Source organism: Aethalodelphis obliquidens, unplaced genomic scaffold (genome assembly GCF_003676395.1).
Source record: "Aethalodelphis obliquidens isolate GAN/ISIS:26980383/991018 unplaced genomic scaffold, ASM367639v1 scaffold9, whole genome shotgun sequence".
Taxonomy (NCBI): Eukaryota; Metazoa; Chordata; class Mammalia; order Artiodactyla; family Delphinidae; genus Aethalodelphis; species Aethalodelphis obliquidens.
The window spans coordinates 39,953,635-39,978,046 of NW_020837953.1; the positions used below are offsets into that span (position 1 = coordinate 39,953,635).

Below are 24,412 nucleotides of genomic sequence, written 5' to 3' on the forward strand. Positions count from 1 at the left end.
GTGGTTGTTATGAGGGTTAAAGGGGAAAGCGTGGGTAGAGCTCTAGTGTGGAGCTCAGTATTCTTTTATTATGGTTGTTGTTGTTGTTATTGTTATTATTGTTAGATGCCTAAAGCCTCTGGAAAGAGTGAGTGATAAGGGTGGAAACTCTCTCTGGCCAGGAGCTTAGAATGTCAGAGTAGGAAGGCTCACTCGTTAGGTGGGGAAACTGAGCCCAGAGGGGCATTCGGCCACCTGAAACAGAAAGAGCGAGGGCTCTGGGGAGAGGAGTCTCAGGTCTGGACCCAGGCGCCACCAGGCACCGGCTGTGTGGCCTTGAGGGTTGTGTCCCCTCTCTTGCAGCCTTGGTGTCCGCATCCGTAGAAAATGTGGCTACTCACCAGCTCTGGCAGAGATAATGGTGGGACACACCCTGTCCAGCAAGGCTCAGAAGGTGCTGAACAGAGGTTTCCTCCCTCCTCCCCGGTGACGCTGACAATCTGAGGCAGGGTGAGGACCAATATCTGCTCCCCCAGAGTCCCCGGCTAGTGCATTCACACCAATTCAAGGATCTCAGCAAGACTCTAAGACTGGCACCCCTATATCCCAGGTTCTGGTAACGATGTTCTTCTCAAGGAGAGCTGCTGGGCTGCTGGGTCCAGGGACAGCGTCACTTTTTTGGCTGTAAAACGGCTCGGGGGCTGACTCAGCTCTGGGTAAGAGTCAGAGTTCAGGAGGAAGCCTCAGGCAGGCTCCATAGCCTGTTTGTGGGCACAGCTGGGGAACAGATACAGAAGCAGGGGCATTTCTCTGGGCACTGGCCCACTGTGATGGCGACAGGATAGCCTCCAGCTCAGAGCCCTGGATCTCCCTTTGGAAGTAGACTCATGCTTTCACTTCTCCCCAGTTACTACATGCCAGCTTTTAGAAAGAGATTGGTGGTTCATTCAGACTAAAGTGTCCATGACTGATGGGCAGCAACTTTTTGCCTCTTAGTCCACAACAAATCTAAAATAAAGTGAATGAGTGAGTGAGTGAGTGTCAGGGGAGCCATCTGAGGCAGCACCAAGTGTGTAGGATGAGAGGGGTGATAATTTCGGGTCCCTGAAATCAGACCACTGAGGCTGGGTAGCTTAGTAGCTTTAGAGGCAGGAATTCAAGGGAATTATATTGGCCTGTGGCCCTGGGCACCAGTCCTGCTGGGGACTCTCCCACTCTGCCAATAGGGCCCAGCCTGCCTGCCCTCTGAGAGATGGAGGAGATAGACCAGGGAAGGGAGAGGGATGAAGAGATAAGAACCACCCTCCCCCATAGCCATCTCAGCAGGGCAGGCAGCCTCACGGCAATGGGCGTGTGCCAGCCATCCTGCTGCATCTGCCTGCCTGCCTGGCACTGGCCCTGGGGGCTCTCCCAGCTGGGTAGGAGCTGCCCATGGCCAGTGGAAGTTGAGCCAGGGAGCTGGTAGCATTGTGGGTGCAACTGAGAGCACCTCTCCCCCCGCTTCCCTCCCCTCCTCCCCACGGCCCAACGAACAGAAGCTAAGGAGGCAGCCACTTGAAGAAATGCATGTTGACATTTTTATTAATCAGAAAGGAGGTGACCAGTCACCTGGAACATTCTCGGAGGGAACATCAGCAACCCCCCGCAAACAGCCCAGCAGCAATTCCAGAGCTCCCCGCACTCAACGCCACTCCCCTCCCACCCGCAGCGCCTTCCCTGGGGAACCCCAGCTGCACATCCTTGGCCGCCGAAGAGATCCCTTCTCCTCTTGGCTCAGTCTAAGGGGCATCACGGTTATGAGCAGAAAGTGCACAGGCTAGACCAGGGGCTTGCAAACGGGGTTCCCCAGAACCTCCGGGAAGGGGAGGATCCTCGTACACCACCCCCGCCACCTTAAACCAGAGCAGTTCCGTTTTCATCAGTTTCCCATGCTGGGCCTCCGTGGTAGCCTCTGATGGCTGAGTGTTCCACAGCTAGAAGAGTTTAAGGGCAGATGGCTCAATCTAAATGTCACCGAGAGCCAGGGAGAAAACCCAGAAGGTAGAGGCCCAGAGGCTGTGGGAGAGGAAGGCCGGCCGGTTCCCTCCTGCCCACGCTTGTCTGGGGCAGGGGCCACCTCTCGCCCTGCACCGGCCAAGCCAGCTTGCCTGTGCACGTCCCGGTGACCTCACCTGGGCCCAGGCTATTAAATTCCCGTGGCAGCTCTGCCTTGCCTTCTGTGGGAGGGGACACAGGCCTGCCACGGGGCTTTACTCACAGGTGAAACCCAAGCTACATGCAGGGTCTCTGAGTTGCTGAGAGAGACTGGGCGAGCCTTCCCTCCCACTGCCGGCAGAACGAAGGGGAATAATGAAAGACTATTAAAGGAAATTAAACCCCACCCTCAAAGATAACCTAATGACCCCCCACCCGCTTCTAACATCTAGGCCCCCTCTCCTTGCTGCATCTGGAACAGCCAGACCCCATCACATCCAGAGTCCAAAACTTAAAGCCTGGGAGGCCTAGGGCGCAGAGGCCAGGTCCCAGGTTTTATCCCCGTGCCTCAGCTCCTCTGCCGTCCTGGCCTCCTCGCCTCCTGCCCAGCCTTCCTCCCTGCGCCCTCCTCGGGCCTCACTTTGGCCTCTCAGCGTTTGTGAGCCGGAAGCAGCCAGCACGCGTAATTAAAGGCTTTCCAAACAGGTAACAGGCACCCTTCTGAGGAGGGAGTCAGGTATTAAAGGGGGGTTGTTGCTTTTTCTTTTTAAAACAGTAAAGCAATTATACTCTAATAAAGATGTTTAAAAACAAAAAAAGAAACAGGCCATCAGATGCTGAGTTTTCCTGCCCTTATTCGCCTACATAAATATGGCTGAGGAGTGCTAGGAGATCACAGCCTGGGGGCCCCCTGAAGGAGAAGATAGCCAGAAAAGGAAAAAGGGGGCCCAAATCCCCCTTCCTGGTCTTACAAGAGCCACCAGTGGCCTAGACCCAGGGCTCTCATCCCAGGCCCCAGGCCCTGTAGGCCACGCCAGAGGTGAGGATGTGTGGTGTCCATCCCTGTATCCTGGTACCCACGGTGACCAGCACACTTGCGGGCACACAGGGGGAAGCGTCCAAGGCTCCCCCAAGAGGATGGAGGCCAGGTGGAGGTTCCTTATCCTGGCGGAATTCCCTGGCAGGTGGGGAGAGAGGATGGCGTGTGGGGAGCAGGCTCAGGGCACCACGTGCCACCACTTGAAGGGAAACGGCTTCCGGCGCACGTTGGTGCCGCAGTGGATCTCTCCACACAGCTCGTGGTAGGACAAGTAGTCATCGATGAAGGTACAGCAGAGGCCCAGAGGCTCCAAAAGGGACCGCACCTTCTCCTCCAGGCAGCAGCAGCCGTTGATTATGGGCCCGTAGGGTTTGGGGATGCCCAGGTACTTGCCTAAGACCACCATGTTCACCTGTAGAAGAGACAAGGCAAGAAAGAGACTTGGTTAGCTGGGGATGCTCTACACCTGCGGCCCCTTCTGGGTTCTGGCTCTGGCGGACCCATCCCCAGGCCCTGTCCCATCTTTGCCAGCATCTCCGGGCCACTAAGGCTGGCACTGTCTCAAGAACTAAGGTCTATGGAAGCAGAAAAGACATAGATCCGTAGTTGGAAGAGAGGATTAATAACAGGCAGGGCTGCCAGTAACATACATGGTAACTTCATATAAATAAAAGTCACCCCTTCCTCCAACACTTTCCTCCACCTATCAGAAAAGTAGATTATAATGACTTTGTTAGAACAAGATTTTACCGTTATCTGCCGAAAACTTGTACAGCAAATGTATCCATCTACAAGGTCCACGGTGTGAATGTCACAGGTGTGGTGCATTTATTTGTGCAGTACACACCAAGCTCAACCGTTCCTGGAAGCCCTGATAATTGTTACCGTTTATTGAGCATCTTCTATGTGCCAGATATCGCATCTGTAAACCTCACAGCCTCCCTCCAAGGCCATAGCTTGGACCAGTTAAGTAATATAATTAAGGCCACACAGCCAGAGAACAGGGAGACTGAAATTTGACTCAGGTCTGACTCACGCCAAAACTCGTGCTCTTTCTACTCTGCAGGAGTGTAGCACCGTGGCTGCCTGGGGTGCTAAGGAGTTGGGGAAAGGGGCTGGGAGTCCTTTCCAGGTGCTGGGGGCACCTGGGTTTATCTCCAATGACACTTCTGCTTCCCTGGCTGGGGGACCTGGTAGGGGGCCCTAACACCAGGGAAGGGAAGTCTGCCCAGTGCAGGGTATGGAGGCTTCTTAGAGGTAACTTCTGGCCCAGTGGATGGCCAGAGGTGCTGTCCTTGGTGTTCAGAGGGGACACTCTGACTCACTGGGTCATCTCAGTGTTGGGTGGGCTGCCCTTACACTCTCCACGCCCCAGCCCCTCACCCTCAAGTCTGCCCCGCAGGGCCGTCCACGGCTGGGACCAACATGGAGCTGGAGGGTCCTGTGGGGGTCAGTCACATGGCCTTGGCCCTGACCTGCTTGGTTGCCCACTAATGGGCCAGAACATGGTGGGAGTGGGGGCACACAGAGGGACAAAGGGCAGGGAGAGGAACAGAGAGCGTTATTCAGGACCATTGCTGGCCTGGCTTTGCCTCCTCCTAGACGAGGACTCAGGAGACTGGAGGTCGGTCCATTTGCTCGCTGGAGACCTCAGGCAAGTCAACCACTCTCCTCCGGGGCCTCTTTCCCCTTCTGACCAATGAGGGTTAACTGAGTGTTCCCTAAGGGCTCTCCAGTGAGAACATGCTGGGATCCTCTAGCTGGGCCTGGTCTGAAGCTGGGAGATTCCCACGGAGGGCTGTGTGCTTGGGAGGGGCTCCCAGTAGGGGAGGGCAAGGCCACAGCCCAGGGCTGACCACGGTCATGGGCCTTCCCCCACGCTCAGTCAGAACCAGAGGCAGGTCACCCCTTAGAGCTTCACTGTCTGATACGGTAGCCATCCACCACATGTGGCTGCTGACGTTAAAATGAAAGTAAAACTTCCGTTCCTCAGTCACACTGGCCACATTTGAAGCCACATGTGGCGGCAGCCACGTCATATTGCACAGATGTAGAACATTTCCATCACCTGAGAAAGTCCTGACAGCACTACCCTAGAGCAGTGGTTCCCAACCAGGGCGATCTTGCCTCCAGGGCATTTTGCAACCATCCTACGATGCACAGGACAGCCCCCAGAGCAAAAGACTCTTTAGCCCCAAATATCAGTAGAACCAAGGTTGTGAAGCCCTGCCTGCGAGGTCTCTGCAGGGGCCTCACAGCGAGGGGTCAGGAGTGAATGCGACCCTGGCGGGGAAGCCAGACCCTACACACTGGCCTCCAGTCAGGACCCCAGGATTCACTGGCTGGTCCAATGACAGGGATTCGAGTAAAGGCCCCAGGCTGAAGAGGGAGGGTCTCCCATCCTAGGGAACCACCCCTCACTGCTGCCAATGCCCCGACATCCTTTCCCAAGGGGTTACTGGGCGCTATGGGCAGGGCTGTGCCAATAGCATCGCTCAGACCCCTCCCAGGGGCCGCATTGGTGAGATCACATCTGCTCATCTGCTTGTCAGGTGCCTGAGTTAATGACAGCCAGGGTGGCAGCTGCCACCTGCCACCCCTGCCCAACTCAGGATCCCTCTGGGGAGCAGACAGTGGGGTGCCAGCCCGGGGAGCAGAACAGGCAGCTGAGGCCCAGAAGCGAAAGCTTGAAACATTGGAACCAAACCACGCTTCCGTTTTCCATTTTGAGGGGGGGAAAGGCCTTAGTTGTGGGGCTGCCCTGTGCACTGTAGGATGTTTAACAGCATCCGTGGCCTCCACCCACTAGATGCCAGTAGCACCCTCCTCGTGTGGCAATCAAAGTACCCGGGGTGGGGGTGGGGGGAGGAGAAATCACCCTGGTTGGGAACTACCGATGGAGATTTTCTATATCTGCCCCAAAAAGCAAACACTGGCGAGGTCCGCAGGGCCCGTCCCAGCCTCCTTGCCAGTCTGCCCCTGGATAGGGACGGTTTCTCCTCTGGACCCCCAACTGACCGCCCAGCAGGACCCCGCCAGGCACCAAGGATGGAAATGACCCGTCCTCCCTCCACGCTCTCACCATGTTGGGGAAGAAGGCTTCTGCTTGGGAGTCCTTCAGGTAAAAGAGCTGGGGGATGTCCACGATGTCCCGCTCAGTCAGGCCCAGTTCCTGCTTCAGCACCTCCCGGTTCCAGTCAATGCATCTCTGAGGGTGGGAGGAGGGGCACAGGTACCCAGGGAGCCAGGAAGTATCCAACGTTTCTGAGCACCTGCTACATGTCGGGCCCTGTGCACCCTTTAGCTTGTTTGATCCTCATAACAGCTTTGTGCCATTGCTACCGCAGATGGGGAAACTGAGGCTCAAGTGACCTGCCCAAGGGCACAGAGCTAGGAAGTAGTGGACCTGGGGTTTGGATCCAGGCAGCTTCTGGTTGCAAAAGTGCTTGCCGTCACCACACACTGTCCCAACCAGAGCCGGGCTTATGCTTCTGCCCAGCTCAGCTGTTTAGGAGAAAAGCGTCGGGCACCACTGGGGAGAAGCATGGGGCCTCCTCCCATCTACTGAGTAGGACTCCATGCCAGGCCTACAGCAGGCACGTGGCAGGCATTAGCTCTGCCCCTTCCTGGGACCTCCTTCCACCCCATCTCCTCACCAGGTCACCCTGATTCTCACACACCCCAGCCCTCGCCCCTACAGGGCCCCATTTCCCCACCACATCTCTCCCATCTCCCCAGACTTCTTGGGGAACTCAATTCTACTTCCGCTGAAACCCATCATTTCCCCAGAATGGGGGCAAGATGTCCCCCACTGGACTGGCACGGCTGTGTCTCTTCCATCAGACTGTGGGTTTCCCAAGAGCAGGGGCCCTACCCAGCCCACAGGTCTCAGCAGCCCCCAGGAGAGTCAGAGGCCCAGGGCTGAACCCCTCGCCCCCACCCTGGCAGTTCCTGGGGCTGCTTCACCCTCCACCCCCCTCACCTGTGCATACAGGTTGTCACTCCTGAGAATTCTGTCTTCCAGTATCTCATTAATGCTTCTCTTCACCTGGTAATTTAACCCTGCAAGAGAAAGAAGACCACAGCCGGCTCAGGGAATACTGCCTGGGGCCACCTCAAGCCTGGGCTTGAAAATCCGGGCCAGGATTTTTCTCCCACCTCAGCGCCAGGGTCTGAAGCAAGGACTGAGAAAGCCAGAGACTGGAAACCCTGATGGGACCAAGCTCTGGCTGCAAGTAAGTCCTGTTGATGGATTATAAACTCCTTGGGAAGGGACGCCTGAGCTCAGAGCCTAATAACAGAAGAGCTACCATTATTGAACACCCACTATGCTCTGGGCCTCCTATTATGTTTATTATTGATCTCTAAAACAATGCTAGGTCAGGTTAGTTACCACCCTGCATTCAGAGAAGAGGAAATGGAGGCACTGAGAGGTTCAGAACACATCTTTGATCTTATAGCCAGCAAGTGGCAAGACCAGGATCTGAATCCAGGTCTATCTTTGCTGAAGGCTATGCCACATCCCTTCCAATGCGCCATTCCGCAGGTGAGAACACCGCGATCCCCGGTGGGGAAGGGGGAGGTGCTCAAGGGGGCCAACCAGGCCCTTGGAGGGTCTGTCGATTCCCCAAGGAAGGTCCACAGAGGGGCCCCGACCACCCTCCTGGCTTCTCACCCCTCCCTCTCTTGAGCCCCTGGCCCTGCTGCTTCCTGCTTCTTAACCCTGGGCAAGCCGCTTCCCCTCTCTGAGCCTCAGTTTTCTCCTCCATGAAAAGGGATAAGGAGAAGGGGGTGAACGATCTGATTGGGCAAGAGCATGAAAGTGTATGTACGGACAGGCACGTGGGAAGGCTCATGGCTTCCTGTTCCTTTCTTCCCCTGGGGTGTGGCCAGGAACAACCCAGTGTATGGAGGAGGCCACCCAGGCTTCCATCCCTGGCCCAAGAAAGGGAGAGTCCTCATCCTTTGCTCCCATATGAAGGTGTTGGGAAAATCAGTGATGGACTCTGAGCTGAGAGCTGGCAGACAAATGGCTGTAAGCAGAGCACAGCCATGTCAGGCATCAATGGTGCCCAGGGCTGGCAACGAGAGGGCACGGTCTGGCAGGGTGATGGGCTCACTGGCACTCACCGTCAAACTGGGCCGCCTCCCCGTAGCCCTCCTCCTTCTTCTCTTGGAACAGGTTGAGGCAAGCGCTGGGGCTGGCCAGGAGCAGCCGGAAGCCCTGGCACAGAGGATGGGAGAGCAGCTCAGTGGACAGGTTCTCCCCCCATGCAGGAAACCCCAAACTCAGGAGGGGCCTGAGTTCAGAGGCCAGACTGCACATGGCAACCCCCCTCAATCCCTCCCACCAGCCACAAAGGACTGTCTGCACCTGCCCGAATCCTCCAAGCGGGTTCACACCTGCAGGCCTTTGTCCATAACCTTCTCTTTTCCTGGAAGCCCTTCCCCACTTTGTACACCAGGGAACTCAACCACTGGTCACTAGGAGGCCTCCCCTCCCAGGCTGCCTGCTCCCTGCATGCTGTACCCTCCCTGATCGCCTCTGCAAGGTGCTGAGTGGTTAACATTGCTGGTCCAGAGCCCACCGTCTTGGTCTGAATTTTACCCTACTAGTTAATTGCCCTTCTGAGCCTCGTTTTCCTTATTTATAAAATGGGGGAAATGATAATAGTACCCACCTCATGGGGTTGCTAGAGGATTAAATGCATTAAAACACATACATCTCACAGGTGCTCAGTAAATGTTTCCAATTATTACCAGTGTCAGTCCTGGGTCTTGACTGAGAGGTCTGGATCAGAACAAACACCCAGTAAGTGTGAGAATGAGTGTATGAGAAGTGAGCGAACGAGTTCCCTCCTGGGCTCTGACCTCCTCCAGGAAGCCCCCCCGATTAACACCACCTGGCCCAGAGGGTACCCTGACTCCAAGCTCTCTATGGACCGAGGTGGTGAGCTAGTTTCAGGTGCCTTTGCCCTATCCTGACCCATCAGGATAGGGAGGGGCAGAGGTAGCTCAGGCAGGAGGAGAGGGGATGTACCTTTTGGTCGGAGGTGGGCACGAAGCTCAGGAACTCGTCCACGTGGCCCACCCAGAGCCAGTCAGAGTAGAGCTCCACGGGCGCCTGCACCTGCTGGGCCTTCAGGAAGTCGCGCACCACCTTGGCCATTCGCCGCCCACCAGACCTGGCCAGGGAGGGAAAGAGCAGGGTCACCTCGTGCGTGTTGTGTGCTGGTTCCCTGCAGGCACTTCCTGAGCCCCTCCCTGCCCTGTCAACCCTCTGAATGGATCTTCTTTGGTCCCTGCTTCCTGGCCCCAGCGCCCAGGTGCTCCCAGGAACTCGCTGTCCATCCTGAGTATCGCCCAAGAGAGTCTGTCCCTCCCTCACCTTAAAGCATCCTCCCCAAGGTCAGAAAGGTCCTGCCACCCCTTCTTGCAGAAGAGAGTCAAATGAGAGCCCTCCATCCGCCAAAGGGAACTGAAGACCCTCATCTCAATTCCTGGGACTCAGAGAGGTTGACTCTTTACCCAAGGCACCAAACTTTTTGTTCAAAACATGACTGGGAGCTGGCAAGCCACCCCACATCCTGCTTAGCCCAGTGTTACCCAAAGTGTGGGAATTGTTGCCCACTCCCCATGTCCCTCACTTTCTTCAGGTTTAACTCAAATGTCACCTCTTTCTCTATGTGGACTTTGGAAATAACAACCACCCCTCAACTCCTTTCCCAGCTTTATTCTTCTCTACAGCATTTGGTACTATCTGCTTACTTGATACCTTGTTTATTGCCTGGCAGCCCACTAGAATGTAAGCTCCAGGAGGGCTGGGATTTTTCTCTAGGTTCACTGCTGTATCCCCAGCACCTCTTATAGAAGAGCTGCTCAAAAATATTTGTGAATGATATTAAGGCTTTTGAACAGCTGTGTAAGAGTCCACAGTCTATATAACAACAGAACTAGAAGGGAGACCCAACAAGCAGTGACACAAGGCAACACTGATTTGATTCAGGGGGTGGGAATGTGGAAAATATTTTTCTTGTATTTCTGTTTATTTTAATATAATATTTTAATATTTAATATTTTAGTTTCTGTTATTTTAAGTCCCTCCTTGGGACTCTGCAGCCCTCTGCCTGGAGGCAGGGGAATGGACCAGATGACTCCAGCCTTGAGAAGCATCAGACCTGGTCTCTGAGTCACATCAAAGCTGCCACCAGGAGGCAGAATTGTTCCAAGATCGTTTTAAATGTGGGGAGCAGAGCTTGGAGAACCCAAGATAGTAGAGAACAGAGGGGGCATTTGCTGAGCACCTGCTGTGTGCCTGCCTGAGGCTCCTCACACTGGGTGTCTTATTTAATCCCCATGATAACCCTATTATGTACGTAAAAATGACAGGTCCATGTCATGATCTGAACTCTGCCGGACCAAGCTCTCTGACCTCATCCCCCCACACCCCCTCGTTCCCTCTGCTCCTGACCCACTGGCCTCCTTGCTGTTCCTCTAATGTCTCCAGCACACTCCTGCGTCAGAGCCTTTGCACTAGTTGTTTCTACTCCCTTGCACATCTTCCTCCCAATTAGCCACATCTTTAACTGTCTCATCTCCTTCAGGGAAATGTCAGCCTCTCACCAACGCTTCTTTTACCTAACATACTAGATGATTTACTTATTTATTATGTTTGCTTATTGTCTGTTTCTCTCTGCTAGGATGTATGTAGGTTGTTTTGTTCACTGCTAAGGTCAGAAGCCAAGACAGGAACACAGGACAGCAGCCTGGATGTTAAATTTTAATTTGGGGTCCAAGGAGGAGATCTGAATTCTGTCTATTCCCCTAACTTGCTGTGTGGTCCTAGGCAGTAGCTGCCCCTCCCTGAGCCTCAGGGTTCCATCTGTCTACCAAGAGCTTTGTTCCTGGTTTTCAACACAATAGCCGATGGAGTGAGGCCCAGCTCTGCTAGAGACCCCCCACACGTTCCCATCCGGGGTCCTTGCTCTGAGCCTGGGATTTTCCAGAACATTTCTTTTATCCCCAGCACGGGGCCCCAAACCTGGCATATGGGAAGTCTCAATAAATAGTTATTGAATTGATAAATGAATGCATGAATTAGTGCATTCACTTCATTTATCTAAGCCTCAACTTCCTCATCTGTAAAATGGGGATAATAGTCATCTCAACCTCATAGGGCTGTTGTAAGAATTAATGGAGGTAACCTGGGTAAAGCACCATGTTCATGGCATGTAGGTGATCAATAACTTTTATCCATTGAGTTCCAACCTACTTCAAGGCACATCCACTGCCAGGGGTCCAGCTAAATAATACCCAAGCATTCGGAAGTTGGTTAATGTGAATCCTTTATCCCCAGTAACGGCTATTATATAGCTAAGGACAGGGATTTTTTTATAAGCCCATTTCACTGAGGAGGACACTGAGGGATGACGTATAAAATAATTTGCCCATTTAATAATGTATCTTTGTCACCTGATGTATCCCTAGTACCTTCATCAGTGCCTGGCACATGGTAGGCATGCAATAAATATTTCTAAATGAATTAATCAAGCACCTACTATGTTCCAGGCCCTGTGGTCGGCACTAGTTAGATGATGTACCCCAAATCATGTGGCCAATAAGTGGCAGAGGCAGGACTCGAACCCAAATCCGTTAGACATCAAAGTCTGTGCTCGTTCCTCCCAGATCCCTCCTGGAAGCACAGAATGACTGCCCAGCGGTCCCAAGGCCCTTCTGCCCCCAGAGCTGTGGGCAGGATCCAGCCCCAGAGTAGTTCTGCACATGAGTCAGCAGCAAGGTGAGTGCACTCCTCTTGTCCTGGCCAACCTCAGCCCCGGGTACCCAGCCTGGGCACCTGGCTTCATGCCTGGGGTTGGTGCCAGGAAGCCTCATCTCACCTGATCCAGAGCCATGAGGCCACCAAGGTCACCACATAAGCCTGGGTAAACTTCCCAGGACTGCCTGGCTGCTCTGGGCCCAAGACCAGATAGCCAGGGCTTGGGGACGCAAGCTGGGGCACGCCTGGGCTCCATGCCAACCCCACACAAACCGGAAGGCAACCTCCAGGGCCTGGGGTGGGCTTAATCTTTAGGCAGGAAGCAGGGGATCGCACTAGGATCCCTGTGCTACACACCCCATTCTTCGACTGCCCACAGGCTGGGTGGGGACCCACCAGGGAGATTTAGCAGATGCTGTCATCTGTCTGAGCCCTAAACCCTAAATACCTTGTTTCCTCCTAGATGACAGCTGTCCAGGGTAGGACCTGTCAAGTTACCTCTGTCACCCTGGTATCCTGACCTGCAGCCTTGTGGTGACGGCTGCACCCTTTCTAGCTGTTGCCAGGACAACAGCTATTTCGATTTCCTCACTGGAGAGGTCAACGGATCCAACTCCTGCTTCTGCCCTGGATGACACGTGACCTCCCCGCTCTTCTGAGGTTTCAAAAGAAGTCAGAAATCTGGCTTTTTATATGAAGCCTCCTGATACATGTATATTTAATGTTCGTGACGAATTATGCTCATAAAATACTAGGCAGGGCAAAAGACAATAGTTTGTTTTTTCCTAAGATTCTGTGATCATTCCTGTGACCTGTGATCCTAGGACTCTATTCCAGGATTCCATGCAGGAACTTAAGACCACTTTACAGACTGGAGAATTGTGTTCGCGGTGGAGGCAGGGGGTGTTGGAGAGTGGCTGCTGCCTTGGGTCCCCCGGGCCCTCCCGTGACCTCCACCACCCTCCTGCCCTGGTTTCTCACTTGGGGAAGCTGCTACCAATGAGGATTCGGCCCAGCGGGTACTCCTTGCCCCCCACTGTGACTGGAGGGCTGATGTCCAGGTTGCCGAAGGAGTCGAGGCCAGAAACACCAGCGAACTGCGTTTCCCGGATGACATATCCAAAGTCGGGACCCTAGGGGAAAACCATCGAGAGCTCTAACCATCAGTTAGAAAAGGAAGAGACAGCTCTTGGGGCAGGGGAGCAAGGGGTACTCCTGGGGGAATCCCACTCCCTGAAAAACAACCACTATTCACTTTTCACACATCCTCCCGGTGCCCTGAGCCTTGTGCTGTTAAAGCCGAAGCCAATAACAGAACAATAACTAGAAAATCCCTGACTGTTTGGAAAGGAGGCAACATGCTTCTAAAGAACCACGGGTCAAAGAAGAAATCAAAGGGGAGGTTACACGGTATTTTGAAGTGAAAGGTAGAAACCACACAGCACGTTAAAACTTGAGGGGATGCCGGTAAGGCTGCACTTCTAGGGAATTGCCGCAGCTCTAAACACATATATTAAGAAGAGAAAGGGTTGAAAAATCTTAGCTTCCATTTCCAGCTAGGAAAAGAACAGCAAATTAAACCTAAAGAAAGTAGAAGGAAGGAAATGATAAAGACAGAGCAGAGAACAGTGGAAAAGGCGCTGGCCAGGTCAAGCCCAGGGCTTGGGGTCAGGCCCTTTGTTGATGCAGACTCACCCCACAGAGCTCACTGTCACCTCCCCAGGGACTCTTCCCTGATCCCTCCAGGCTGGGGTAAATGTCCCTGCTCTGTGTGCCCATGAGTTCCTGGACCTTCCCCATCATATCCCCCACCAGACCCTGGCATTGTCCTGGAGGTGGGGGACAGGGGCCAGTAAACAGGCAGAGACGTGAGTTCTGGGACCCGGACCCACCTCAAAAGGCAGGTTAGCCTAGCGGTAAAGTTCAGGGGCCGTGGAGGCAGCCCCTCTGGTTTTGGTGCCACTGCTAACTAGCTGTGTGGCCTTGGGTAAGTTGCTTAACCTCTCTGAGCCTCAGTAAAGAGGGAATAATAATATCCACAGGAGTATGGATATCCATACTTATCCATAGGAATCCACGTGGATTAAATGAGCAACTGTGTAAAGCTAGTAGGGAGGGCCTGGAACTCAGGACATGGCTGCTGGAGTGGCTCCTGTCGCCCTCCTGTGTGTAGAAGCAGCATTGTGCCTGGCACACAGTAGGCGTTCAGAAAACATTCGTTACCGGAAGAGAGGACCTGGCTCACAAAAGCAAGAGCCATGAGGGCTCACTAAGGGTGTGTTGCCCTCAAAAGGCAGTTTGGTTTCCCCAGAGCTGACTCCTTTGTTCACTCCCCCTTGGGGGAAAGGAAGGACCCCAAGGAGGACTTTGCCTGTTCCTCCCAGAACAGAGGTGATTTGCATGAGATTTGCATTTCATTTACATATTCCTCCCAAACCTCCCCCTAACTCCCCATTTGCCAGAACCCACCACCTGTGTCCTTTTGTAGCCCCTAAAGGACTAGGACCAGGCAAGAATGACTGGAGAATCCTATAGGAGGAGCCACCCACGGTTTCCCCACTCTGCCCTTTGCCGCATACCAGGATCCTCTTATAAGGGAAATACTTCAGGCCTCTGTCTCGGGGGGAGTCAAAGACCACTGGGAAGGATTTGTGAGGAGCCTCGATGTAGCCAAACTCCATCTCGTCCTGGGAGGGGAGAGAAAAAGACCACAGGGACTGCCTCAGTATAGTATTAAGAATGGGTTAATCCCCCCAGGCCCGGGGCGGGCAGGGCAGGACAGTGGGTCTTCCGCAAGACCTGGCGGGTGCAGGGGCCAGGGAACAGAGGTGGAGTGAGGGCTCTCAGAACCGCAGCCAGAGGAGGACTCTGCCTGGGACCAGAGCACTTGGAGGGAAGCGGGAGACACTGGGGCGACGCAGGCAGTGGCGGGGGGGGGGCGTTCCCCTAGACTGCATGCCCCCCACCCTAAGTCCTGGCACCCAGGCCGGCCTGGCTTCTCTAGGGAAACGGAGGCCAGTAGGAGCCTGTGCAGGCCAGCTTTCCCAAAGCCAGTGTAAAGGACGGGGATCAGGCCTCCCGGGCTGCCCTCCTCTCCCGGGATCGCTCCCGTACCCACCTGGATCCAGCGGTCATTCCGATTCTCAGTCCAAGGGCAGACGATCAGCTTGCAGTTGGCTTTCAACGCCAGGTCAGATATGTCTTTCAGAAACTTCTCATTTGAGCCATTGGAGTCTAAGACACTGCAGAACACAGGGAGAGGGGAGCGAAATAATGACTGCTGACTGTGGCCTTGGCCTCAGGGCCGGGGGGCAGGGGATAGATGGGGTGGCCTTGGTGCGGTCTGTGCTAGGCCCCGTGTGGACCCTGGGCACAGGGGTTCAAACCCAGTCTCTGCACTAGAGAGATTCATGGGCTAATGACAGAGACAAATAATATCCCCAGATCACATCAGGTGGCAGGTGCAAGGGGAGGGACAGGCCCGGGGCTGTGGAGCCCGAAGGCAGGGCACCATAAGTCCTGGAGAAGGTGACTGGGGACTGAATCTCACTGGTTAAGGTGGTAGTGAGGGGGCAGGTAGCCCCGTCTCCTCCTGTTTCTCACAACTGGCCTAAACAAAGGAGTCAGGGTGGTGTTAGTGAGCAAACAGAAAGAAAGAGTGCCCTTCTGAACACCTGGGCCCAGCTCAGCAGAGCAAACCTGTTTGGCCACACCCCTCCTGGCCTTTTGACTTATGTTCCAAGTCATCTATGGCCCTTTCCAGTGGTCCGACCTCTGACGCAGAGGCCCGGAGTACCCTTGCGAATCCAGGCTCACCTGCCCATCAAGGGGCCTGACAAGGATTCTGAGAGATGGCAGAAGGACCAGGGACTCGGGTTGGGCCAGAGCTCACAGAGGAGCTTGGAGTTTGGGTCCCGAGTTCTCTGCAGGTCCAGGAGTACACCCACATCTGAGCAAGGCTGGGTCTCCCGCAGCTGCCAGCAGTCTGAACGGGGCCTGGCCCCACTGCCTGGAATAAATCCTAGATGTTCTGGGGCTGCTACCTGCAGGACACGGTAGGGCAGGTGTGCTGGACTTGAGTCATTGACCTCAGCCAGGACCTTAGCTGCTCAGAGCAGGTGGGGCAGACAGGCCCAAGCCAGCCTGCTGCTATCCTGTTCCCAGCTTGTGTCCGTGGGTGCCTGCAATGAATCTGTCCAGTATGAGTGCAGGGCCAATCCTGGTACGGCATTCTGTTCCTATCTCTATGAGTCCAGAGACGGTGGGAGAGCTGCAGGAGGGGCGAGGCCTCACCTGCACACATACACCTCCAGGGGGCACTGGGTGTTGGGAGTCATGATCCAGGGGGCCATGCGGAAGGTCACAGTGTCTGTGAAGTAGGGCACCTCAGGCAGCGTCTGGGGGGAAAATGAGGACTCAGTGGGCCCTGCAGGGAGCCCCATCAGGCTTCAAGACCCCGCAGCCCCCAGCCTCCCAGTCCTGGAGCCTCCACGCTGGTCCCTGAAGCCCCTCATCCTCTATCACGGCCCCCAGCGCCATACATACCTTGGTGTCCACCAGGCTGACGCTGAGAGAGACCAGCCCCAAGAAATCAGCGTCGGGAAAGGTGAGCCCCTCCACGTAGAAGCTGATCTTCCGTTCCCCCGGATGCCGCTCCACTTCGTAGTACAGCTGCTGGGGCCCCAGCACCTGCTTGTAGTCTGAGAGAGAATTCCCACCTAGGGGGAACCAGAGTCAGCACTGGGGGCCCAGTGCTGGGACAGGGGTGTGGGGCTGCGAGGATGTGAGGACAGGAAACCCAAGGCCAGGAATGTAGAGGCGGAACCACCTTTGTGTTAGATCTACTTGGACTCCTCCAGCTCTGCCCTGTGCAAGCTGTGTGACCTCAGCTCAATGACTCAACCTCTCTGAGCCTCAGTTCCTCATCTGTAAAATGAGCTGATATTACATTTCTCATGCGGTCAGCGTAAGCTTTAAACTAGATAAGGAAGTAAAAGCAGCTGGCACAAAAGATGAAAACAACCTAAATGTCCATCAACGGATGAATGGTTAAACAAAATGTAGTATGTCCCTATGCTGGCATGTTATTCATCCATAAAAAGGAATGAAGTATTGATACATGCGACAGCACAGATGAACCTTGACATTATACTAAGTGAAAGAAGCCCGACACAAAAGGCCTCATATCGTATCATCCCATTTGTACGAGATGCGCAGAATCGGTACATCCACAGGGACAGAAAACAGATTAGCTGTCGCCTAGGGCTGGGGGTTGGGGGATGGGGAGTGACTGCTAATAAGTACAGGCCTTTATTTGGGGGTGATGAAAATGTCTTAGAGCTAGAAATTTTGTGGTAGTTACCCAACATTGAGAATGTACTCAATGTCACTGAATCGTTCACTTTAAAATGGTTAATTTGGGGACTCCCCTGGTGGTGCAGAGGTTAAGAATCCGCCTGCCAATGCAGGGGACACAGGTTTGGGCCCTGGTCTGGGAAGATCCCACATGCCGTGGAGCAACTAAGCCTGTGCACCACAGCTACTGAGCCCGTGCTCTAGAGCCTGTGCGCCACAACTACTGAGCCCACGTGCCACAAATACTGAAGCCCACGCACCTAGAGCCCGTGCTCTGCAACAAGAGAAACCACTGCAGTGAGAAGCCCGCTCACCACAACGAAGAGTAGCCCCCGCTCGCCGCAACTAGAGAAAGCCCGCGCCCCTCAACAAAGACCCAATGCAGCCAAAAATAAATAAATTTATAAAAAAATAAAGTAAATAAAATAAAATGGTTAATTTTATGTTATGTGAATTTCATCTCAAATTTTTAAAAAAAATCGCCTGGCACATAGTAGTTCTGGCCCGTAGCCTTTTCCCTTCCCCTGAGGGTTGTCTGGGAAGCGCCACCCTGGCACGCTCTTACAGCATGAAATGTTGTCAGCTCACTTACGGAGACTTTGCTTATGTTCTGGTATCACAGTAAGTGTTTCCAAGCTGGACTCCTGGGTAACCTTCTACCATTGGAACATTCTGGTCCCTGCCAGGCTCATTTAGCTGGGACAAGTTCTGAGTCAGTTTGAACAGAGGAGGATGAAGAGGAAGAAGGAAGGGGCAGGAGAGGTCTCTTGTGATTTATGAAAATGAGTAAGGGCACCTCAGGGTTAAGGATTAGTGTGTCTGCCAGGTTTTTGTTTGTTTTTTTAATCCACAGACTTTGATTAATAAACTGTCAGAACAACTGGATTCTGAAGGCAAGCCTGGGCCTCAGCTGTGCTAGTCCCTGCCTCCACCCCACCCAGCCTGGACACTGCTGTTTTACATCAAGAACTCATTCCATGCTAACCGACCAGAGGAAGGATGGGCTCAGGAGAAAGGGCAAGGGTAGTGGAAAGAGGGGCTTTGGTGCCCAAGAGACTGGCTTTGAATGCTTGCTCCATCCCCAACTGGTTGTGTGACCTTAGGGCAGTGAATTCACATGTCTGAGCCTCAGTTTTCCCCTCTGTAAAATGGGTCTAGTTTGGGAACCTCTTTCTTGGGCGATATGTCGTGTCCTGATGGAGTGGCTGTTTGTAAGTGGTAGTGAGAGTCACAAAATGATGATGGAAGGAGGGAGAGAGGTGGATAAGAGAAGAATGGTTTGGGAAGCGAAGATGGAGGAGGAAGGGAAGAGATCCCTCCAGGCCACTCACCCCTAGCGCAGAAGACCGCCATTCTCCTGGAATCAGAAAACGGCACGTTCAAGACCAGCTTGTGGCTGTCAAAGAGCTCATCAGGGCCATCGCAGCTCAGCACCATTGGGGCCATGTCCTGCAGGTCTGGAGAGAGGGGTGCCCATGAGACAATCTTGCTCCATCCCACACCATCACCCTGGACAATGCCATACACCCCTTCTGTTGCTCACCATCCAGTGATGTCAGCTGGGTGCTGGTGAGGTCGATCTCCCTGGACCTGAAACTATCCCGGTCACAGTTCACCAGCAGGACAGCCCCATAGCCCTCAGGGCCCCAGCGCCAGGTTTTCTGTGGCAAAGCAAGAGGCCTTAGGATCAGTGGGACCCAGGGGTCTCTGAGAAGGGGTTCTGGACATGGCTAGAGCTGTCTGCTTTGTTAACTTGGAGACTTTTGTATTCTGGGTTTGCTTAAAGATTTATAGAGGGATCATAGATTTGGGGAATGGAGTTCCAGGTCCCTACACCCAGAGCCACTCCACGCTTGTGCAGTGAACAACTTGAACAATAGCTCCTCCCAGCCATCAGACTGGAAGAGGAAGGGAGATGGTGCCAAACCCAGAAATGACCTTTGCCAGTCTGCTGAGCTTTGGTCTTGCCAGCAGACTAAGACTGCCTCGCCCTGACCTTGATGGGGCTGGAGAATTCCTGGGAGACTCTCCCCATGCCAGTCCTCTCCTGGGGCCTGTCCCACAGTTTCCTCTGACTTTCACTTGAGATCCTGCAGGTCCTGCAAGATAGTCTGAGCAGAGAGGTGGGGAAGATGGCTGGAACCCTGCCTCTGTGATCAAAGCTCTTCCTGATGTGCTTCTCTTTTTTTCTTTTAATTTATTTGCTTATTTATTTTGGCTGTGCTGGGTCTCAGTTGCGGCACACAGGATCTTTGTTGCGGCATGTGGGATCTTTAGTTGCAGCATACATGCTTCTTATTTGCGGCATGCGGACTCTTAGTTGCGGCATGCATGTGGGATCTAGTTCCCCGACCAGGGTTGGAACCCCAGGCCCCCTGCATTGGGAGTGCAGAGTCTTACCCACTGGACCACCCGGGAAGTCCCCTTCCTGACGTGCTTCTACTTCATCCCCACCAGACTCTGCAAGGCAGGGCTTATTTTCCCCATTTCACAGAAGAGGGAAAAGAGGCTCTGGGGTGTGAACCCCAACTCACATAGATGGGATTCAAACTCGGGTCTGGGGGACCTCACAGGACCACTGCTAACTTATGTGGCACTCTTGTTCACCCCTCTGAGTAGATGCTTCTCTGTACCGGGGCCCAAGACATGATTTATGTCATAGGCCCCCCCCGCCACCTTGCCCAAGCAACCCTGTGCAGTGAACACTCTGCATAGCCATCCGTGGCAGCCCTACCCCATCTTGTCCACAAAGTCTTCTATATGATTCAGGCTTCCTCTGTGGGGTCTTTCCCTGCAAATCTGATCTTCTACCCTCCCAGGATGGCTTTCAGATACATCCGGTGGGATAATGCCTTGAGCCCACCCCATCTTCGTCCTCACTCTTCACGATCTGTCAGTCACTTGACAAGTCACCTACCATGCTTGGGGGTCCAAATACAGCCCAGGAAATAGAAAAGCCCTCAAGAAAAAGAACTAATCCCAGTTCTAAGGTGGCACAAGAGAGACCCAGAGAGGGTAAGCTGTTTTCCAGGAGTCACACAGCATGTTGATCACATAGTGTAAGTTAAGGCCCGTTCATGCTGATTTGGGAGTCCTCAGATGGCTTCCCTATACTGTTGGATACCACAGACCCTAGGAATCCATCACCCTTCTGGAGGAAGAGCCCACTCCACCCCAGGACCACCCCCAGGTTTGCCTGTCAACTCTGCCATCTTGGGGTAACCAGGAGAGTCCCACCTTGTCACCGTGGCTCCTCTTCACCTTGCCCGTGCGGCCCGTGTCGACGTCGAGGGAGATGTCTGCAAAGAGATGTAGAGGGACAACAGGGCTCCCCAGGCCCACCCTCGCACCATAACGTCCAGGTCGGGGCAAGCTTCGGCCCCTCCACAAGCCCTTGGGAACCAGGAAGCCCTGTTCTGGGGACCACACCCAACACCTGAGAGGCCCTTGTGGCAGCCCCGTGTGGTTCTGGGTGTTGGAGGGACCCAAGGCTCTGGCTCTTGAATTTTTGACGCATCTATGTGGGCTGAATTGCTAGCTCTTGGGGGCCCTGACTCTGGAGGTCGGGATCAGGCCTGAGGTTCTAGGTGCTGGTTCTGCAGTTCTCAGGGCCAGCTGCCGGGGTCTGGCCCAAGGTAGCATGTGGCTCTCCATGGTTTAGTGATGTCTTGAAGTTCCAGTGAGTGTGATAGGCAGACTCTGGATGAAGGAGGCCCATTGTTGGTCTAGCTGGTGACCCATGGGCAGTGCAGTTTCCAGATTCTTATGGCCCTAAGTATGGCCGGGACTCCACCCCTGAGGCTCTAGAGTGGATGAACCACCTCTGAAGAAGCCAAGCTCCTCGATGGGGGAGGAAGATGTCCATGGGCCTTGCACTTGGGGGCTCCCCTAAGACCCTCAAGCAGTCAGCATGGAGGGGTGGATGTACAGAGAGCCAGGGAGGTGGGACTTACCGGCGCCAGTGAGGTAGAGTACACTGTGGCCCAGGGCAGCCTTCTGCAGCCCGAAGTAGGAGACTTGCACCTGTGGGGACATGGTCAGTCCTAAGCCAGCACGGCCACCCCTTCAGAAATGGCTGTGACAGGGGGAGCTAGGGGACACTCCGGCGGCCCTGCTTAGAGGTAGGGGAGGCATGGGGGTCCCAGCTACTCCCTGCTGCTGAAGGCCCAAGGCCCACGGGCTCCCGGCCTGGATCCAGAGCCCCCTTCTCCAGCTGGAGAGGCTGGGATGCCTCCTCAGCTCCCAGGGCTGGGCTGAGGGGCAAGGAGGGCCAGATGGGGTGCAGGACGATCCCAGAGGGAGCAGCTGGACCCTCAGGAACCCATGGGGATGTCAGAGAGAAAGAATGAGGGAAGGGACAGCTGTCACTAGGGACAGGCAAGTTATTCAACCTCTCTAAGCCTCTGTTTCTTCATCTGTAAAATGGGAACAATGACCACCCCCCACCCCCACCCCATAATAGCAGCCCAAGCTCACAGAGCTTTCCCCATGCCCTCAACCCATGGCCAGGGACCCACCCAGGCCATCTCAGTGAGCCCCCAGGATGATCCCAGTAGATGGGGCTCAGAGGTAGGATTTGAGCTCCAGGGCCCCTACTCTCAACAGCTGCACAGTCCCCACCTTTTTGGTGTCGTTGGAGAAAAGGCTGAATCAATGAATCAGGGGTCGCTGTGTATGTGGTGGGTGCCTGAGGGTGAGTAAGAAGGGTATCCTCTGTGAAAGAGAAGGCTTCCTGCTTCCTTAGGTGGGAGACACACACCCTGGTATGTACCCGTGTCCACGTGCATGCGTGTGTGTGGGTGCTGCCGAGAACTCCTGTCTGCACAGGAGTGGGGGGCTTGCTTGGGGCTGTGCGGAGCTGTGTTAAAGCGCGTGTTTGTGAATTTCAGGGGGTGAGCAGGAAGGCTGTGCTGTTACGGGAGCACTCGTGTATGTGTGCGTGTGACGTTGGGGCATTGGGGTGGGTTTGCATCTTTGGGTGTCTGTTGGGTTGTATCAGGATGTGCCGCGTGGATGTGGGTGGCAAAGCTTTGTGGGGTTTGGTTGAGTGGGGGTGATGTGTGAACGGGGTATGCTTTGTGGGGGGCTCTTACCTTCTGTGGGGAAGTAGCCTCTTACCTCGAGATCGTTTAAAGCCTCACTGGCTGTGTCCACAGATATGATCACGTCCACGCCGGCATTCAGGGGCCAGTAGGCGTTACCTGTGGGCTCTGTCACCCGTGCTGTGTTGTAGACCGTAAAGACCTCCACCCCGGAGCTCCCAGAGACACTGAAAGTCTCAGCGCCCTTGGGCACATCGCTGATAGAAAGGAGAGAGGAGAGCATCCGGGGGCTCAGGAGAGAGACCAGTGGGGTAGTGGGCTGGGGCTACCCGGCTATGCAACGGCACCCCCTAACAGCTGGAGTGGGGAGCGGCGGGGGGTGAGGGGCCCACTGGCCGGGAGACCAACCTGGTTGGGCCCCAGGGCTCCATCCCAGCTCTCCACTGATTTCCACGTGACCCACCCTGGGCACGTCGTCCCCGGGCCTCAGTCTCCCCCTCTGCAACATGAAGGGCTTGGAGCAGAGCAGTGGCTGTTGAGCTCTGTTTTAGTGGCAGAGCCCTTTCAGTGGACCTCGCGTGGAACCCCAGACAGAAGAAGGACAAAAGGGAGCCGGGGGTGGTGCCGAGCCACGGTGTTTAACCCTTCCACCCCCACCGTGGCCCCTGAGGCTCCAGAGAGCAGAGACTGAAAACCTCTGGACATCCTCAGTCCCCCACCTCCCCCAAAGCTTCCTGCTTTTATGCTTCCAAATTCTCTAACCCAACAAGAAATCCGTTTGAGAGCACCTCTCACCTCCTCCACTGCCACCCCTGCACCCACCTAGAGTGCTGGGCAGCTTCGTAAGCCCACCTGTGCCCACTCCAGCCTGTTCCCCACTCAGAACAGATCACGTTGTTCTTATGCTCAAAAGCAACGGTTCCCATCACACACAGCGAAGTCCTCACAGTGGCATAAAAAGCCCCTCCCGATCTGCCCTCTGCCCCCCCCGCCGGGAACCTCCTCCACCCCACTAGGCTCAGTCCTCACTCACTCTGCTCAAGCCACACTGACCTTCCTGATGTTCCATGAAGCTGCCAGGCTGTCCTGCCTCAGGGCCTTTGCACTGGCCGTTTCCTCTGCATAAAATGCTCTTCCCCCAGATATCCACAAGGCTCACTCCTTTACCTTCTTCAGGGCTCTGCTTAAATGTCCCCTTCTCAGTGAGCACCCCCCGCCCATCACTCTATTTAATGCTACACCTTGTCCCACCTTCTCCCACACTCTCCTTATCCCTGCCACTCTGCTCTGATTCTTTTTGTTTGTTTGTTGTTTTTAACATCTGTACTGGAGTATAACTGCTTTACAATGTTGTGTTAGTTTCTGCTGTATAACAAAGTGAATCAGCTGTATGTATACATATATCCCCCAACCCCTCCCTCTTGCGTCTCCCTCCCACCCCTCTAGGTGGTCACAAAGCACTGTCTGCTCTGATTCTTCATACTGTTAGGTATTGTCCGTCTCTCCTGCTAGAAGGTCAGGGAGTTTTGTCTGCTTTGCTCATTGCTAGCTCCCAGCACCTATAACAGTGTCTGGTGTGTGGTCAGTCTCATAAACACTTGTTAAATGAATGAATGGATTCAGTTGCCCCTAGTCTGCAGGGGGATTCAGGCCCATCTGCACCCAGTGGTACAGAGCTTGACTGAGGCCATACCCTGCAAATTTCTGCCCATCTACCTGATATACCACATCCACCCAATACTCCAGAGCTCTGGGCTCCAGAAAGGGGGATCAGGAAGCCCTCAGTCTGCCAGGCCCCAGCCGGGGGCACCCATCTGCTGGGCCTCCACGCTACTTCTCAAGTCACCAGCTGCTTCCAGCCACAGCAGGTAGGGGCCAGCCTTCCTGGGCCGTAGACTCAGAGGGGATGCTCTGCAAACTCGAGCCACAGGGCACCAGGAGCAAAGTCAGCAGGGCCTCTGGGGGCGCTTGTCCTTCTTCAACCCCTGAATAAACCTGAGCTGTGTGCCTCCCTGCCCCAGCCCTGTGATGGGCCCCAGGGTTCCATGAGGCGTTTGGCCATGTGGAACACACACCCTGGAGGGGAAGTCGGACGAGGGAACTACATGTCAGAGCTACCCACTGCCGTCCCCCAGGACAGAGCCGTCAGCCTCAAGGCCACCACCCAAGGTCAAGTCAATTTGCAAACGTCCACCCGACTGCAAAGATGCCAGGCCCAGAAGGGTCCTTTGATACATCCTCCTGCCT

General features: G+C 54.6%; 1 protein-coding gene across 1 annotated transcript in view; it reads right to left on the reverse strand.

Moving 5' to 3' along the window:
• Positions 1-1,533: 1,533 nt before the first annotated feature.
• PADI1 (peptidyl arginine deiminase 1) overlaps positions 1,534-24,412 on the reverse strand; it is a 33,670-nt gene continuing 10,791 nt past the window's right edge. The window contains exons 2-16 of the mRNA XM_027110005.1: positions 22,242-22,422; positions 21,077-21,146; positions 20,361-20,422; positions 18,667-18,784; positions 18,455-18,580; positions 16,314-16,486; positions 16,062-16,165; positions 14,887-15,010; positions 14,348-14,455; positions 12,750-12,901; positions 9,033-9,177; positions 8,123-8,216; positions 6,975-7,054; positions 6,075-6,200; positions 1,534-3,404 (exon numbers count right to left, since the gene is read on the reverse strand). Coding sequence (XP_026965806.1) covers positions 3,171-3,404; positions 6,075-6,200; positions 6,975-7,054; positions 8,123-8,216; positions 9,033-9,177; positions 12,750-12,901; positions 14,348-14,455; positions 14,887-15,010; positions 16,062-16,165; positions 16,314-16,486; positions 18,455-18,580; positions 18,667-18,784; positions 20,361-20,422; positions 21,077-21,146; positions 22,242-22,422 — 1,897 coding nt within the window. The 3' untranslated portion in view covers positions 1,534-3,170. The remainder of the gene's footprint in view (positions 3,405-6,074; positions 6,201-6,974; positions 7,055-8,122; positions 8,217-9,032; positions 9,178-12,749; positions 12,902-14,347; positions 14,456-14,886; positions 15,011-16,061; positions 16,166-16,313; positions 16,487-18,454; positions 18,581-18,666; positions 18,785-20,360; positions 20,423-21,076; positions 21,147-22,241; positions 22,423-24,412) is intronic.